Source organism: Geotrypetes seraphini, chromosome 1 (assembly GCF_902459505.1).
Source record: "Geotrypetes seraphini chromosome 1, aGeoSer1.1, whole genome shotgun sequence".
In the NCBI taxonomy this organism is placed as follows: domain Eukaryota; kingdom Metazoa; phylum Chordata; class Amphibia; order Gymnophiona; family Dermophiidae; genus Geotrypetes; species Geotrypetes seraphini.
The window spans coordinates 468,695,410-468,712,400 of record NC_047084.1 but is presented as its reverse complement, the minus strand read 5'-3'; the positions used below and the strand labels follow the sequence as shown (position 1 = coordinate 468,712,400).

The 16,991-nt window shown below is 42.3% G+C and overlaps 1 protein-coding gene across 1 annotated transcript; it reads left to right on the top strand.

Moving 5' to 3' along the window:
* Window positions 1–13,733: 13,733 nt before the first annotated feature.
* LOC117368494 (olfactory receptor 1019-like) lies at window positions 13,734–14,684 on the top strand. The gene has a single exon (XM_033962220.1). The coding sequence runs from the start codon at window positions 13,734–13,736 to the stop codon at window positions 14,682–14,684; it is 951 nt and encodes a 316-aa protein (XP_033818111.1).
* Window positions 14,685–16,991: the final 2,307 nt, after the last annotated feature.

Here is a 16,991-nt window from a genome sequence, read left to right as displayed (position 1 = left end):
GTGGAATAAGAGAGGCCACAGGCATGCAATAAGAATAATATATTAAAAACTAGATATGTGAACTTTTGGAGAGGAGTCATGTCTATCTAATCTAATCTAATATTTGTGCATCATGCATTACCTAAGCAGGCTCAAGGTGACTTACAGAGAGAGAAGAGGTACGGTATTTCAAGGTAGAGTCTAGAAGGGAGGAAGGAGGAGATTAACAGGAGAAGGAGTGACTGAAAAAAAGGTTTTATATCTATACATACAAAGGTGAATCAAAAAGTAAAGGTAATTGTTAAAGTACGTGATAACCGGAACAGAGCTAGCGAAACGCAACATATGTTCTCATATAGTTGGATAGTTCATCCATACACAGTGCGGTACTCAGCCATTAGTTGTGTGTAAGTCACAAGGTCAGAAACATTGATGCTCCATTGCAAGATTGCACCATCGAAGAACAATGTGTAGTAGTGCACTTTCTTTGGTCAGAGGGAGTGAAATTGTGGAAATTCACTATCTGATGTTGATTCAGTACGGACATCAACAAAAGGTTTTGAGTGGGTAAAAAGGTATAAAATAGGAAGAACAGGTGTAAGCAACAAAGCTCATTCTGGTCGCACATCAACACTGCACACTCAAGAGCACATCAACGAGATGGATGCCTTGATTAGAGAAAAATGACGGATAATTGGCTCCATTGGATGCAAATTTGGATACCAGCTACAGATTTGCATTTGCCTTAATGCATGATGGCTTGGGATACAGGAAAGTCTGCACACTATGGGTTCTCAAACAGCTTCCTGATCTGCACAAGCAACAGCGTTTGGAGGTGGCAACTCAATTCCTGGGATGGTAAGAAGAAGATCCGAATATTCTGGAGAGAATTGTCACCAGCAACAAGACGTGCGTGCACCACTGTGACCCAGAGAGGAAAAGACAAAGCATCATGAAGTAAAAGAAGTGGTGCTTTGGGAGTATCCGAAAAACTTCTCTGCAGGAATGCAGAAGCTAGTTGAATGATACAACAAATGGGTCATCTTACATGGGGACTACGTGGCAAAGTGATATGATCAATTGCTCACAGTTACATCGATTAAAGTCATTAAATGTATTTTGCTTTTAATTTTTAGTTTACTCTTGTATTTACAGGTACATACATACATACAGTACATGCATATCTATACAAGGGGATACTGAAAAGTTCTCAGCCCAACCAACCAACTTCCTAAATTCTGAGTGTTATTTTGCCAGTGTAGCTGAAAAGTGTTATGTTATTTCAGTAAGTGCCAATTTGCATAAACAAAATTCTAAGTTTAGACATTGTTTCATATCATTGATTGAACCAATCCATGCCAGTCTCTTCTTGGTTGGGCTGAGAACTTTTCAGCTTACCTTGTATATATATATATATATATATATATATATATATATATATATATATATACAGTATATACAGTACTGTATATATACAGTATATGCAGTGTATATACTGTACTGTATATACGAGTATGAAGACTCAGTGAAAATGATCAAGATCCGCATTTTCAAATATTTAGTTAATGTTGCTTCATTCTAATGTTCATCCTCAGAACTTGTCATCAATATTGTCATTAGTAGAAAGGAAATCATATAGAACTTAGGAACCATTTTTCTCAGAATTCCAAGGAAGGATGGGAGAAAAACCGCTGGGAAGAGCTGGTCAAGAAATGTTTGTTTAATGCAAAGGTTTCACATTACAGTACTTGTTTTGTTATTGACCTATGGTTCATGCATTCATGTGGACTAACATGGCAACCACACTGCTTTATGCAGAAAAAGAATAAAGATGCTAATTAGAGGTAAATTTTCAGATGTATGTCCATACATTAAACAGGGAGTTGCACCCTTGCCAGTATGCACTATAGAAATTAAATGGATATTTTCAGATTAGTGGTTAGGCAGCATGCTGATATACATAGGCAGGAATGTACACAGATGTGCAAATATACTAGTATTCTAAAAAATGTATGCATTTAATATGTACATAAATGTTAGAAGTGTTACAAGACTGCAGCATGCAATCTTAGCAGCCATTTTGAAAAAGCAGTGACAGCGGCTACACTGGTGGTAGCAGGCAGTAAAGAGTGGGGTTTTTTCCTGTACCTAAAGAGGCCACTAGACCACTTGACTCAGAGGACATGCTGTACAGTGCCAGATAACCAAAGTGGTAATGCACCTGGATTTATAAGATCCGGACCGGTCTGGTTCCTACAAATAATTGTATGTATAAAACGCATGCATGGGGCTCCTTTTACTAACATGTGCTATGCTTCTTAGTGCATGCTAACCATGAACTAAAGGCTAATACATGCATATTAGTCTATGGACATGTTAGCGGTTAGCATGTACGTATATTTAGCGCACCCTAAAACGCATAGTGCACCTTAGTAAAACAGGGGGATAGAGTTGGGAAATGGAGTTAAGGGCAGACTTAGGGCTCAACATAGGTCATAAGCTGTTACGAATATAACTTAAGCCAACTAAATAAAAGATCTACTTTATATGCATGAATAGTGACAAAATTACTGTTTATATAGATTGTTAGTTCATTATATAAAGTATTGCTTTTTTTATATGATCATTTACTAGCTGATGCCACGGCGTTGCACGGGTATTTAATTATAGCAATAACACTGTAAATGGATTCAAAAAAAGATACTTTATAGTGGTGAAATAAATTATTTTTTTACAGCTTTATAAAAAGTACAATATTCAAATAATAATGTGAAATATTACTAACACAAAACTTGATTATAAACAACATTTTTAGTTTCACCTCCAGGAGCAAGAACATATTCATTCTTGGGTGAACCCACCCTTGAGCAAGCAACATAGAGTTGTCCATGGGAAAAACAGGGGGATCTTAAATCCACTCCACAGTATGTAATAGACTGTCCTTGTGATTTGTTGATTGTGATAGAGAATGCAAGTCTCACTGGAATTTGCAATCTCTTAAACTGAAAAGGAAGATCTGTTGGAATAAGTGGTATCCGCGGGATAAATACGGTTTCACCTTGTCCCTTTCCGGTTAAGATACTCGCTTCAATTATATTGGACAGTAACCTCTTTACACAAAGCCTTGTGCCATTGCAAATTTTGGTGGGTCAAGGTTGCTAAGTAAAATAACTGGAGATCCCACAGCTTTTTACATTTTTTCCATTGACATGCATGGGTGAAATCTGATTTTCTGTTTGTAGCTCCGCCCACATGTGCAGGTGGGCCGCGAGACCCCCAGAACATATCACCCCAGGTAGTGAGGGATCTGCATACCAAGTTTCGTTCAAATCGGTCCCACAGCTTTTTACATTTTTTCCATTGACTTGAATGGGTGAAATCTGATTTTCTGTTTGTAGCTCCGCCCACGTGTGCAGGTGGGCCGTGAGACCCCCAGAACATAGCACCCCAGGTAGTGAGGGATCTGCATATCAAGTTTCGTTCAAATCGGTCCCACAGCTTTTTACATTTTTTCCATTGACTTGAATGGGTGAAATCAGATTTTCTGTTTGTAGCTCCGCCCATGTGTGCAGGTGGGCCGCGAGACCCCCAGAACATATCAACCCAGGTAGTGAGGGATCTGCATACCAAGTTTCGTTCAAATCGGTCCCACAGCTTTTTACATTTTTTCCATTGACGTGAATGGGTGAAATCTGATTTTCTGTTTGTAGCTCCGCCCACGTGTGCAGGTGGGCCGCGAGACCCCCAGAACATATCACCCCAGGTAGTGAGGGATCTGCATACCAATTTGCGTTCAAATCGGTCCCACAGCTTTTTACATTTTTTGCATTGACTTGAATGGGTGAAATATGATTTTCTGTTTGTAGCTCCGCCCACGTGTGCAGGTGGGCCGCGAGACCCCCAGAACATATCACCCCAGGTAGTGAGGGATCTGCATACCAAGTTTCGTTCAAATCGGTCCCACAGCTTTTTACATTTTTTCCATTGACTTGAATGGGTGAAATCAGATTTTCTGTTTGTAGCTCCGCCCACGTGTGCAGGTGGGCCGCGAGACCCACAGAACATATCACCCCAGGTAGTTAGGGATCAGCATACCAAGTTTCGTTCAAATCGGGCAAGCCGTTTTTGCGTTGGCAGCTTTTTACATTTTTTCCATTGACATGAATGGGTGAAATCTGATTTTCTGTTTGTAGCTCCGCCCACGTGTTCAGGTGGGCCGCGAGACCCACAGAACATATCACCCCAGGTAGTGAGGGATCTGCATACCAAGTTTCGTTCAGATCGGGCAAGCCGTTTTTGCGTTGGCAGCTTTTTACATTTTTTCCATTGACATGAATGGGTGAAATCTGATTTTCTGTTTGTAGCTCCGCCCACGTGTGCAGGTGGGCCGCGAGACCCCCAGAACATATCACCCCAGGTAGTGAGGGATCTGCATATCAAGTTTCATTCAAATCGGTCCCACAGCTTTTTACATTTTTTCCATTGACTTGAATGGGTGAAATCTGATTTTCTGTTTGTAGCTCTGCCCACGTGTGCAGGTGGGCAGCGAGACCCCCAGAACATATCACCCCAGGTAGTGAGGGATCTGCATACCAAGTTTCGTTCAAATCAGTCCCACAGCTTTTTACATTTTTTCCTATTGACGTGAATGGGTGAAATCTGATTTTCTGTTTGTAGCTCCGCCCACGTGTGCAGGTGGGCCGCGAGACCCCTAGAACATATCAATCCAGGTAGTGAGGGATCTGCATACCAAGTTTCGTTCAAATCGGTCAAGCCGGTTTTGAATTACTGTGAGAATGGCAGCTTTTTACATTTTTTCCATTGACATGAATGGGTGAAATCTGATTTTCTGTTTGTAGCTCCGCCCACGTGTGCAGGTGGGCCGCGAGACCCCTAGAACATATCACCCCAGGTAGTGAGGGATCTGCATACCAAGTTTCGTTCAAATCGGGCAAGCCGTTTTTGCGTTGGCAGCTTTTTACATTTTTTCCATTGACATGAATGGGTGAAATCTGATTTTCTGTTTGTAGCTCCGCCCATGTGTGCAGGTGGGCCGCGAGATCCCCAGAACATATCACCCCAGGTAGTGAGGGATCTGCATACCAAGTTTCGTTCAGATCGGGCAAGCCGTTTTTGCTTTGGCAGCTTTTTACATTTTTTCCATTGACATGAATGGATGAAATCTGATTTTATGTTTGTAGCTCCGCCCACGTGTGCAGGTGGGCCGCGAGACCCCCAGAACATATCATCCCAGGTAGTGAGGGATCTGCATACCAAGTTTCGTTCAAATCGGTCAAGCCGTTTTTGCGTGATCGCAGCACATACACACATACACACACACATACACACATACATACCTCCGATTTTATATATATAGATTTCTATATTTTAAAATAGACTAATGGGCAATCACACTACTTTAGCCATGTATACTGAGTGTACGAGGGGCCACTGAAAAGTTACCATCGAGGGCTATACACTTAGTCCAGTGATTTTCCACTTTTTTCATTCCGTTGGAAAAATATGGAATAAAAAAAGTGGAAAATCACTAAGTGCATAGCCCTCAATGGACAATGCCCCAACTTTGTTGATTGGGCTGTCAACTTTTCAGTGGCCCCTCCTAGCAATTTAAATGAATGGAACCACTGAATATAAGCATAAAGGTAAGAACTAGTGGTACAGAAAGAAATAATTTATAAAATAATAATTGCAAAAGTAAAATGTCAGGTTTTATTGGTAGTAGGTATTGTTCCTGCTCAGATTATAGTTCAGGCCTGGAGGCAGAATTCTATTTATTGTATTACCATAGCTGCTAGTTTTCCCATGGTTCATTCTGATGCAGATGTGTTCTTCTTAAGCAGTTGTACTATGCTCAAATAATTTGTATGTTTGCACAGTACAGGAAATGCATTTCTGTTTCTAGTTTTCTGATGTTATACTGTATGCAGATTCCAGCTTCTTGTGGTTATTGTTTAATTTTTATGTACATATTTTTACAAGTAGTTTGTAGATACTTATCCTATGCTTGGTGAAGGTCTGTCTGTATGAAAGAGACCAGTTGTTCTGATAATATTGAATGTCTATGTAGAATTGGTCTTAAAAAAAAAAAAATATATATATATATATATATATATATAAAATTTATATTCCGCATATCCTAAAATTGTTGTGTGACTCTTAGAAGTAAGTTCTATAACAGTGTGGTAGATTTGCTTTAAAAGTCCTGTATGACTTTAAGGTTTTGTATTACTTCATAATATGCATAATACTAGATTTTGGATTTGAAGTTAACTCACTTCAATGTGAATTGTATTCAGATACACTAAGCTATCTACTGAGGGACTAACAACTGAAGTTTGCACCTGAGACAATAGAGGGTTAAGTGATTTGCCAAGATCTCAAGGAGCAGCAGTTGTATTTGAACTCTGGTTTCTCTGGCTCTCAACCCACTGCTCTAACCCTTATACACAGATAATAGGTAATCCAAACACATTTGGTAGCTCAATAGTTAACTAAAGGGCAGCAGATATGAAACTTGGCGGCTGTTTGGCAACTTACTAAAAACATTGATAGGTAAATAATTTGGGGCCAGATTCCACAAATGGCGCCAGTATTGGTGGCCACCTAAAAAACGGTTGTCAATCGCGTGTCAGGCACACAATGGTGCCATTTGTAGAATCTTGGCTACATGAAAGATAGCTGTCGGAAATGTAGGCCATGGTTTTAAAGGCCTACATTTCTGGTGCCTATCTTTCATGAGAATCGTGCCTAAGGAGGTGCCTTACAATGCCTAACACCACTTCTGGCAATAGCCACGGTTATAGTGGTGTTAGGCATTGTAAGGTGCCTCCATAGGCAGAATAAAGGTGGTCTTTTTCATTTTTTTATGGCGGTTTCTTTTTTGACCGGATCAGCCAGTTATTACGCCGATTAAACCAATTAAAACCAAATAAGTTAGGCAGCGGTAGGGCACCTACTGCAGTCTAACTTCAGGTGCCATTTTTACAATCTGGCCATTTATGATTGCTAGTAACCACAGGATTTCTGTTGCAGTACTGTTGAACATTACTGTTCACATGACCAACTGGAAGATGCTGAACATTGCATAAATGCTCCATAAGGAGTATCATTACTGAGGAGGAGATTCTCCAGCAGCCTTCTTTTTTAAAAAGATAACCCTGTGTCTTTTTCAGAGATCCACATTTAATTGCATCCCCAAATAGCACAGTTGCTTTCCTGCTCAGTAGAATGCAGGGAAATGCAGGGAAGAAAATTAAAACTGTAGGGATTGTGAAGGGACGGAGATGAAGAACACGGGGATGATGAGGGAATGAGGTTACAAAGTATGCTTCACTAAGGGAGGAGTTTGGAAAAGGGAAAAAAATCTTTGGTTGCATCGAGGGAATGGTGATGAATTTTTTTCCCCACGTCACTTTCTAGTGAGGGTAGGTTGGGGCAGAGAGTTCACTAATGCACTCCAAAAGTATCTTTCTAAGTGTTGATGTTTTCATTGTTCTTGACTTGGGCATTGAGAGACAAGGCATCTTGTAACTATTCAATCAAAATTCTCTTTACAGACTTTCCCCACAGAAAGCAATTTAACTGGGATTTCTACAGATAAGAAATGTAATCAGTTAACCTTCATACAAAGTGCATATGTATGAAGTCCACAGATACCTTTTACCTGTACATTTTATATTGATGTTGCAAGCAGAAAAAATTGAATTGGGGTAAATTGAGCAACTTGTGGGGTTACTTCTTCCAAAAAGTGTATCCTTGTATACAAATATGGTATTGTCTAACAACATCTAGGCACCCAGATTCCATTGTAGAATAGTCTTAGGGCCCTTTTACTAAGCTGTGGTAGGCATTAACATACAACTACTACTACGTGTCATTTCTACAGCACTGTACAAAAAAATATGGAAAAGACAGTCCTTACTAAAAAGAACTGACAATCTAGTCAAGACAGACAAACTGGGCAAGAAGGTGCATCTATACACAGTGCTCCAGTGGGGGAATTGCACAAGGAATGATAAGACAAATATTGGTGCTTAGCAGGTGAGTTGGAGTTTGGAATTGGAAGCAGCTTCAAAGGAACATGTGCTTGTTGCAACAAAAAAAAGGGTTTATCGCAGGCACGCTCAGATATCCCAGGTAATTTTTTGCATATGTCTGTGCTACCCATGTGGTACCCATGATTAGCCTGTGTTAGCACATGAGCCCTTAGTTACAGATTCTGTAAACAGTGCTATTATCGGTGGCCACCTTAGAAATGGCTGCCAATCGTGTGTCAGTCACAGAGCAGTGCCGTTTACAGAATCACGACTCTATGAAAGGTAGGTGCTGGATATGTAGACCAGGATTTCAAGGCCTACATTTCTGGTACCTTCCTTTCACTAGACATGCTACCACAGAGGCACCTTCCAACGCCTAATGCCACTTCTAGTGTTAACCATGCCTACAGTGACATTCGGTGTCTCAAGGCGCTTCTGTAGGCATGATAATGGTGCTCCTTTTGGAGGTGTCCTTAGGTGCCTCCATTGTTTTTAAAGCCATATTAATTGTTTTTTTTAATCAGCACAGCCAATTAATGGACCAGTTAAACCTATTAAAACCAATTAAGTTAGGCGGCGGTAGGGTGCCTATCCCTGCCTAACATAGGGTGCTGTTTTTAGAATTGGGCCCTTAGGGCTGGATTCTGTATAGGACGCCTGGTCTCAGCAGCCACCTAAGTGGCTTTTGAGAATTGTACACAGGTGTCCTATATAGAATTGCAAGTGTCCTAATGGACAGATGCCTAACCACCCTGATTCTCTAACCGGTATCCATGTCACAGACACTGGTTAGAGAATCGCATTGCTGCTGAGCTGATCGTGGCAAGGAAATCTCCCTGCCACAATCAGTTTAGCGGCTGCAGCGGGAAACCTGTCTCCCCCCTCCCCCCCCCGAATGTCCGCGGCAAGAGGAATGATGAATTCCTCCTGCCACCACCACCCTGATACATCCCCAGGAAGGAGGGATGCCCAATTCCTCCTACTGCTACCCCTGAGACATCCCCCAGCAGGAGGGATGCCCACACCTTCTTGCTGGAAACTCACCCCCCATAGATCATCGACAGGAACGATGCCCAGTTCCTCCTACCAGAATCCCCTCACTCCCCCTATGATCATCGGCTGGAGGGATGCCCAGTCCCTTCTGCCGGACCCCCACTCTGAAGGCATGCCCCCACCCCAAACCCCCCACAGGTTTACCTGGACCCCACCAGTACATATTTTTCATTGGTCAGATGAAGGGATGTTTAATCCCTCTGACCAGCAAGCCTGCCTTCACAGAATGGTGGGCCTTCCCCTTCCTGGTGCATCATGGTATGCACTGGGGAGGGACCTAAGGCCCTGATTGACCCAGGTGCCTAAGGCCCCTCCCATGGAACTGATCCTTGGGCAGTGTTTGGAAGCTATATAGCTGTGAGAAGAAGCCTGGATTTACAGGATTGTACCAGATAAGTGACCTCTAGTGCACATTTAACCCAGTTGTGAGTGTTTCAACTGTGCTGCAAGGTTTAGAAACATAGAAACATAGAAATAGACGGCAGATAAGGGCCCATGGCCCATCTAGTCCGCCCACCCTAATGTCCCTCCCCTACCTTTGCCCTGTGAATAGATCCCATATGCCGATCCCATTTGGCCTTAAAATCAGGCATGCTGCTGGCCTCAATCACCTGTAGTGGAAGACTATTCCAGCGATCAACCACTCTTTCAGTGAAAAAGAATTTCCTGGTGTCACCTCGTAGTTTCCCGCCCCTGATTTTCGACGGATGCCCTCTTGTTGTCGTGGGACCCTTGAAAAAGAAGATATCTTCCTCCGCCTCGATGCAGCCCATAAGATACTTGAACGTCTCGATCATGTCTCCCCTCTCTCTGCGCTCCTCGAGCGAGTATAGCTGTAATTTGTCAAGCCGTTCTTCGTATGGAAGATCCTTGAGTCCCAAGACCATCCGGGTGGCCATTCTTTGCACCGACTCCAGTCTCAGCACATCCTTGCGATAATGTGGCCTCCAGAATTGCACACAGTATTCCAGGTGGGGCCTCACCATGGATCTATATAATGGCATAATGACTTCCGCCTTACGACTGACGAAACCCCTTCGTATGCAGCCCATGATTTGTCTTGCCTTGGACAAAGCCTGCTCCACTTGATTGGCAGACTTCATGTCCTCACTGACGATTACCCCCAAGTCTCGTTCTGCTACCGTTTTTGCTAGGATCTCTCCATTAAGGGTATATGACTTGCAAGGATTTTGGCTGCCCAGGTGCATAACTTTGCATTTTTTGGCATTGAAGTTGAGTTGCCATGTCCTAGACCATCGTTCCAGTAGAAGTAGGTCGTGCATCATGTTGTCGGGCATTGAATCTTCGTCTGTTGTGCATTTGCCCACTACATTACTCAGTTTGGCGTCATCGGCGAATAATGTTATTTTACCTCGAAGCCCTTCTGCCAAGTCTCTTATAAAGATGTTGAATAGGATTGGGCCCAAGACTGAGCCCTGTGGTACTCCCCTAATCACCTCCGTCATTTTGGAGGGGGTGCCGTTCACCACCACCCTTTGGAGCCTACCTCCAAGCCAGCTCCCAACCCATTTTGTCAATGTGTCACCTAATCCTATAGAACTCATCTTGCTCAGCAACCTGCGGTGTGGTACGCTATCGAATGCTTTGCTAAAGTCCAGGTACACGATGTCCAGGGACTCCCCAATATCCAGCTTCCCCGTCATCCAGTCAAAGAAGCTGATGAGGTTAGATTGGCATGATCTCCCCTTAGTAAATCCATGTTGTCGGGGATCCCATAGATTCTCCTCATCCAGGATCTTATCCAATTGGTGTTTGATTAGAGTTTCCATTAGTTTGCTCACTATCGATGTTAGACTCACTGGTCTGTAGTTTGCTGTCTCCATCTTTGAGCCTTTCTTGTGGAGTGGAATAACGTTAGCCGTCCTCCAGTCCAACGGGACGCTGCCTGTACTAAGGGAGAGGTTGAAGAGCGTGGACAGTGGCTCCGCCAAGACATCACTCAGCTCCCTAAGCACCCTGGGGTGCAGGTTGTCCGGCCCCATTGCTTTGTTAACCTTGAGCTGGAGCATAATTCATTCCAGAAGCATGCTCGTAAACCAAAATACTCGTATATCAAAGCGAGTTTTCCCATAGGAACTAAGGGAATCTCGCTTGATTCGTTCCCACCCACCCCCATCCCCTGAGGCCAGCGGCACTGCTCTACCCCCCCCCCCAAGAACTGGCATTGCTCCCCCCGCTCATGAAGGCCCCCCGCGTGATCCGCCATCCTCCGCTCGTTTTGCCCCCCCCCCCCCGCGAAATCCACCATCCCCCCGCTCATGGCGCCCTCCCGTGATCCGGCCCCCCCTCTTGCGTCGCACCCCCCCTCCACCCCGCCATGATCCGGCATGCCCCAGGCACCTACCCACCCACCCGATCACATTCCTTACCCCATTTGGCACCGGCACCGGCACCAATGCACAGGACATGCCGATGCCGATGCCCGAAGATCTGCCTTCTTCTTCGTGCTGGGCCTTGAGCATCTGTGTATGCTCAAGGCCTTAGGGTTCCCCAGAATCTTGGAGAGAACGGGAACCTGAAGGCCTTGAGCATGCGCAGATGCTCAAGGCCCAGCGCGAAGAAGAAGACAGATCTTCGGGCACCGGCACCGGCATGTCCTATGCGTTGGGTACACAAGTTTGTAAAGCAAAAATCCAGCGCTGTTCTCTTCTTAGCAGCAGTTGTTTAAAATCTTCCCCCCCCCCCGAGCAGGAAGGGTCACACATTCCAGAACCCAGCAGCGAAAATCTTGAAAGTTATGATGCAGATCCATACAGTGCTAATCCAATGGGGCTTCCACTCGCTCTCTAGCGATGCTTGTAGAACATAAATCTTGCATTGCTAGAGAGCGAGTGGAAGCCCTATTGGTTCAGCACTGTATGGATCTGTATCTGCTTGAGTATCTGTAAATTTTCAAAATTGTCTATTTCAATCACTAAATTGAAAATAAAAACATTTTTCTTACCTTTATTATCTGATCATTTTATTTTTCTGATCATCTTGCTCCCTCTTTGCTCTTAGCTCTGTTTCCAAGGCTTCCTTATGCATTTGCTGTTTCTTTCCTCTCATTTTTCACATCTTGCACTACATCCATCTTTGGCACTGATTTTCATATTCAGCTTTCTTCCATTTTTCTGCTTCCATCTCAATCTATCTTTCCAGCTCTTCCCCTCTCCTTCATCCATGTGCACTATCTTTTCCCTCTCTTCTCTGCCCTCTCAACCCCTTCCTTTCATCCATGTGCCATCATCTCCCTTCCTCTCTTCTCTGCCCCTCCCATTCAGCATCTCTCCCTTCTTCCTCCCTCCCAACCCCCCACCTCAGTTCCACCAAATGTTTTCCCCACTTGTTTCCAAAGTTGCCCTCACCACGCAAACTACAAGGTCACCGGTACTGGAGTAATTCTCTTGTGGGCCCAGGCAGCCTCCTCTGCACTGTTCCTTTGTTGCAGTCCGCCCAAGCGGAAAAAGGAAGTTGCTTCGAAAGGTGGTGGACCACAGCTAAGAACAGTACAAAAAAGGCTACGCACTGCTGGAGAATTGAAGAACAATGATTTAGGCACTTTTGTCCTTCACTATCTGTTTCCCCCACCCCAGACCAACGTCGCACTTACAGTTCCAGGGCTCATGAAGTCGATGGCCATGCTCTGTGCTGGTGAAGGGCCTTGAACATCTGCCCATGATCAAGGCCTGCTAGCTTCTGTCCTCTTCAAAATTCTCAAAGGGAGTCCAACAAGCCTTGAGCACATGCAGATGCTCAAGGCCCTTCACCAGCACAGAGTGTGGGCGTTGGCTTCCTGAGTACCGGAAATGTAAGTACGATGTTAGTCTGGGGCGGGAGGAGCAGGTAGTAGAGGATAGGAGTGCCGGTCATTGGGGTGGGGGGAGGAAGATATCAATATCAGTCATTGAAGGGGGGTGGGAGACAGCAGTGCCAGTTTTCAGGAAGGGGGTTGGAGGATAGCAGTACCGGACATTATTGGGTAGGGTGGGGTGGGGTAGAAAATAGCAGCATTGGTCATTGGGTTGGGAGGAGAGGATAAAAGCACCATCATCAAAAAGGAAGCACGACTATAAACCTAGGCCCCCATTTTTGAGCCATTTTTTTGGCCCAAAAATCTCAGCCTAACCGCCCCGGGCGTCGCTCACCCCCACAATGCCATTGCTATGGATGGAGGTAAATGGGAAATCTACCTACATAAATCTGAAACTTTAAACTTCTCCATTCATGTCTGCATCCTGAAATATCTATTTTTTGACTGAGTGAAATATGTCTACCTAGTGAAATGAGACTAATGAATTTAGGTGTTTTGATAGGGTAGTTTTTACATACTTTGATCTATGCTTTTGTTAGACTGGCTAGTTCATTATGAAAACTGCATTGTAAGTACAAATTTTAGGCATGTGTGATAGGTTATACTTCGTTTTATTCTCTTTAGCAGATAAGAAAATGTAAACAAAATAAATATTTTCTTTCTTGTTTTATTCTGAACTGTCCATATTTTCCCCAAATTTTGTTCTTTAGCTGTTGGAGTAATATTTCACCTAAGACCTCCTTAAAAAGACGTCTCTCCATGTCACTGCCATCCTGACTCATTTCTGTTTGGTGAATGTTTTCTTAGATTTCCATAATAAGAGGCTGAAAATGGAATGGAGGAATGAGACACTTGTTACTGAATTTCTTCTCCAGGGACCTACTGATCATGAAGAATTAAATGATTTTCTCTTTTTCGTGTTCCTGGTCATGTACTTGATCAATCTTCTGGGGAATGGAACCATGATCTCAGTTATTAGTGGGAACTCCCAGCTCCATACGCCCATGTATTTATTTCTCTGTATCTTGTCTTTTATAGACATGTGTGTCACTACAGTTACTGTCCCCAAAATGTTAAGCAACCTCAGCTCTGGCAAGAAAACCATCTCATTCTCCAATTGTTTTACTCAACTCTGTTTCTTCATTGCTTTTACTATAGAAGAATGTATGCTTCTGTCTATTATGGCATATGACCGTTATGTTGCCATATGTAATCCTCTACATTATATCTCAATCATGAACAAGAAGGTATGTCTCACCATGTTGTTAACTTCTTTCGTCATCAGCATTATGCATGCTTTCTTGCACACACTGTTGGCATTACGTCTTTCCTTCTGTAAGTCCAACAAGATCCAGCACTTCTTCTGTGATCTCGCACCACTGTTAAAGCTCTCTTGTACAGACACCTCTATCAATGAGCTGTTGATCTTTACAGAGGCCTCACTGCTAGTAATGGGTCCCTTCGTGATCATCCTGATCTCCTATGTCTATATCATCAAAAGCATTCTGAAGATCCAATCAACTGGTGGAAGGCACAAGACCTTCTCCACCTGCTCTTCCCATCTCACTGTAGTTATACTCTTCTATGGGACAATAGCATTCATGTATTTCAGGCCTTCTTCCAGCTATTCATTGCAAAAGGACAAGATTGCCAGTGTGATGTATAGTGTGCTGTCCCCCACACTCAACCCATACATCTACAGCCTGAGGAACAAGGATGTTAAGATGGCTCTGAAGAAAGCTCTACAGCGAAAATTTACTTTTTCCAAAGGTAAACATTAATTAAAGAATGTGAACATTTACAACAAGAAGAATTTTTTTCCCATATTGATTAGCTTCTACCTGTAAAATACTACAATGGATCATACAATATAAAATTGAATGTTAGCAATTTCAAAGGTTGAGAACTTTCTGAATGTGCTCCAGAAATAGAAATATATAAACAGATATTAGAATCTGGGGTGGGGCAGATTGATGCATACTTACATATCTCTTTAAGCACACAGATGAGCTCTGACTTAGGTCTCTTGTAGGAATATGCACAGAAAGCTTTTTTGGTTCTTTTTCAGGTCAATGTTAATGGCTTTCCCACATTTTCACTTTTTTAATGGGTTGATACAAACATTCATGTAAATAATAATAATAATAATAATAACATATAAACTTGGTAATATTTTCCATCTAATTCTAGCTGAATGGTCTAGATGTCCATCCTGTATCTTTCTCTCAACTCTAATATCAACTTTTTTTGCTCTTACAAAGAAAGCCTAAACAATTTCTGACATCATATTTTAATGCTATTTGAAATCAAATTTGTTTTGAAAGAAATGTTTCAGTGTTTTATGCTCATACAATTTAGGAAATTTATTTATAAATTTAGGAGAGTTTTCTGAGGCCCTGGTAAAGACACAGAAGATTGTGATATTAACTCATAAATTTGCCCATGTATGGTCCTGTCATTACTTGATAAATAACACTGTTTACTAAAATGCTGTAGTTTGTTTCCCTCTTTCTTCACCTTAAATGCAAATCTTATGGTGTGACAACATCGATGTGGTAAATAAAGAGATATGCCAAGCATTTATCACACAAGGCAGACACAACATGGGCTCACATTATATGCCCCAAATGAGGATACCTATACTTTCTGCAATGCCATTTAATTTAGGCCCCAAGTCAAACTTTAACACAGAAAGTACCTTGGCAGTCCAACTCAACCTGCAGTACTATCACCCTTGAGAGTATACCCTGCTTTAATCCCTCCATCAAGTTTCATCTGATGATCAGCAAACCACCCTCAATAAATCTGATCAAGACCCTCAAAACAAGTTCCCCCATACTCAACAGTTAAGTAGGAAACTATTTCAAATAATAGTATAGATATATGTCTATACACCCATATGCCACCTAAATGCATTTTGGGTTTAATTTAATAAACACCACCTAGGATAGACACTTCTAGGGTCCTTATTGAGGATGCCAAGCTGAATTCAGTGTGAAAAACTTGTTTTTAATTGGTTTAATTGGAACGGTAATTGACCACACAGGCTACAAACCAGGTAAGGGATCCAAAAGAAGGGAGGCAAAGGAAAACCAACTGGTAATCAATGGAGAAGAACGATAATAATAAAGTATCAGTATGGGAAATAAAGTTTAATTGACTGGGCATAAACCCAGCACAGTCACATTTTGGTAGTTGACTACATCGTTCTTAGAAACAATATCCCTGATTCAAGCAACTGCCAAAACATTACAATTATGTCCAGTCAATAAACTTGTATTCATCATAGTGGTAATTTATTATCATCTTCATTCTCAGCTGATCACAAAAAAAACAAGACAGGAATCTTCTTACTTTACTTTTCAAAATTTGATTTTACTGATTAGCTGATTAGCACACGTGCTGCGCACTGTGCCAACCTCGCTTCTAGGTGTTCAGAAATAATGGCAATCGCACATATATTACCAGTCCAATATTATTATTTATTAATTTTAATCTTACATTCTTGTCTCAGAAGGCATATGTGTGATGGAGAATCATATAATGCAGGCATATCAAAGCACATCTCTCCTGACAAATATAATCTCAAAGAGTCTATTCTGGTGTGTTCCTTTTATACCTTCACACTAACCAGTATGACATCACACTTGTCAACCAATCAGCCGACAGAGGCTGTCCTTAGGTATGAACAAAGAAATTTCTTTACATAAGAAAAAGTTTATAAATTATATTTTTGTTTAAATCAATTTCTGAATGCACATCACATTATAACATACCCAATGAACCCTTTGTAATTCTCAAAAAGCTTAAATCCAACAGCCTTTCTGTGTCAGATGAAACTTGCTTTGGAAAACTGACAGTTTCAAGTTTCACTAACACACAGGAACAGAAAAACCCAGACCCCCCCCCCCCCCCCCTTTCCTATGCTGGAGGTCAACCTAGCTGACATTTGCGGGCCTCTAGAGGGTTTCCATGATAACCATTCCTTCACTCTTGTCCTAACTAACTCCAGATGTTGCTCTTAGGCTCCCTTAAAGTTTCTTGAATCTTATATATGTAAAACATTTGAAATTAAATACAAATCATTC

Coding starts and splice junctions, on each gene's coding strand:
- LOC117368494 (XM_033962220.1), top strand. CDS start 13,734: ATGGAATGGAGGAATGAGACACTTGTTACTGAATTTCTTCTCCAGGGA.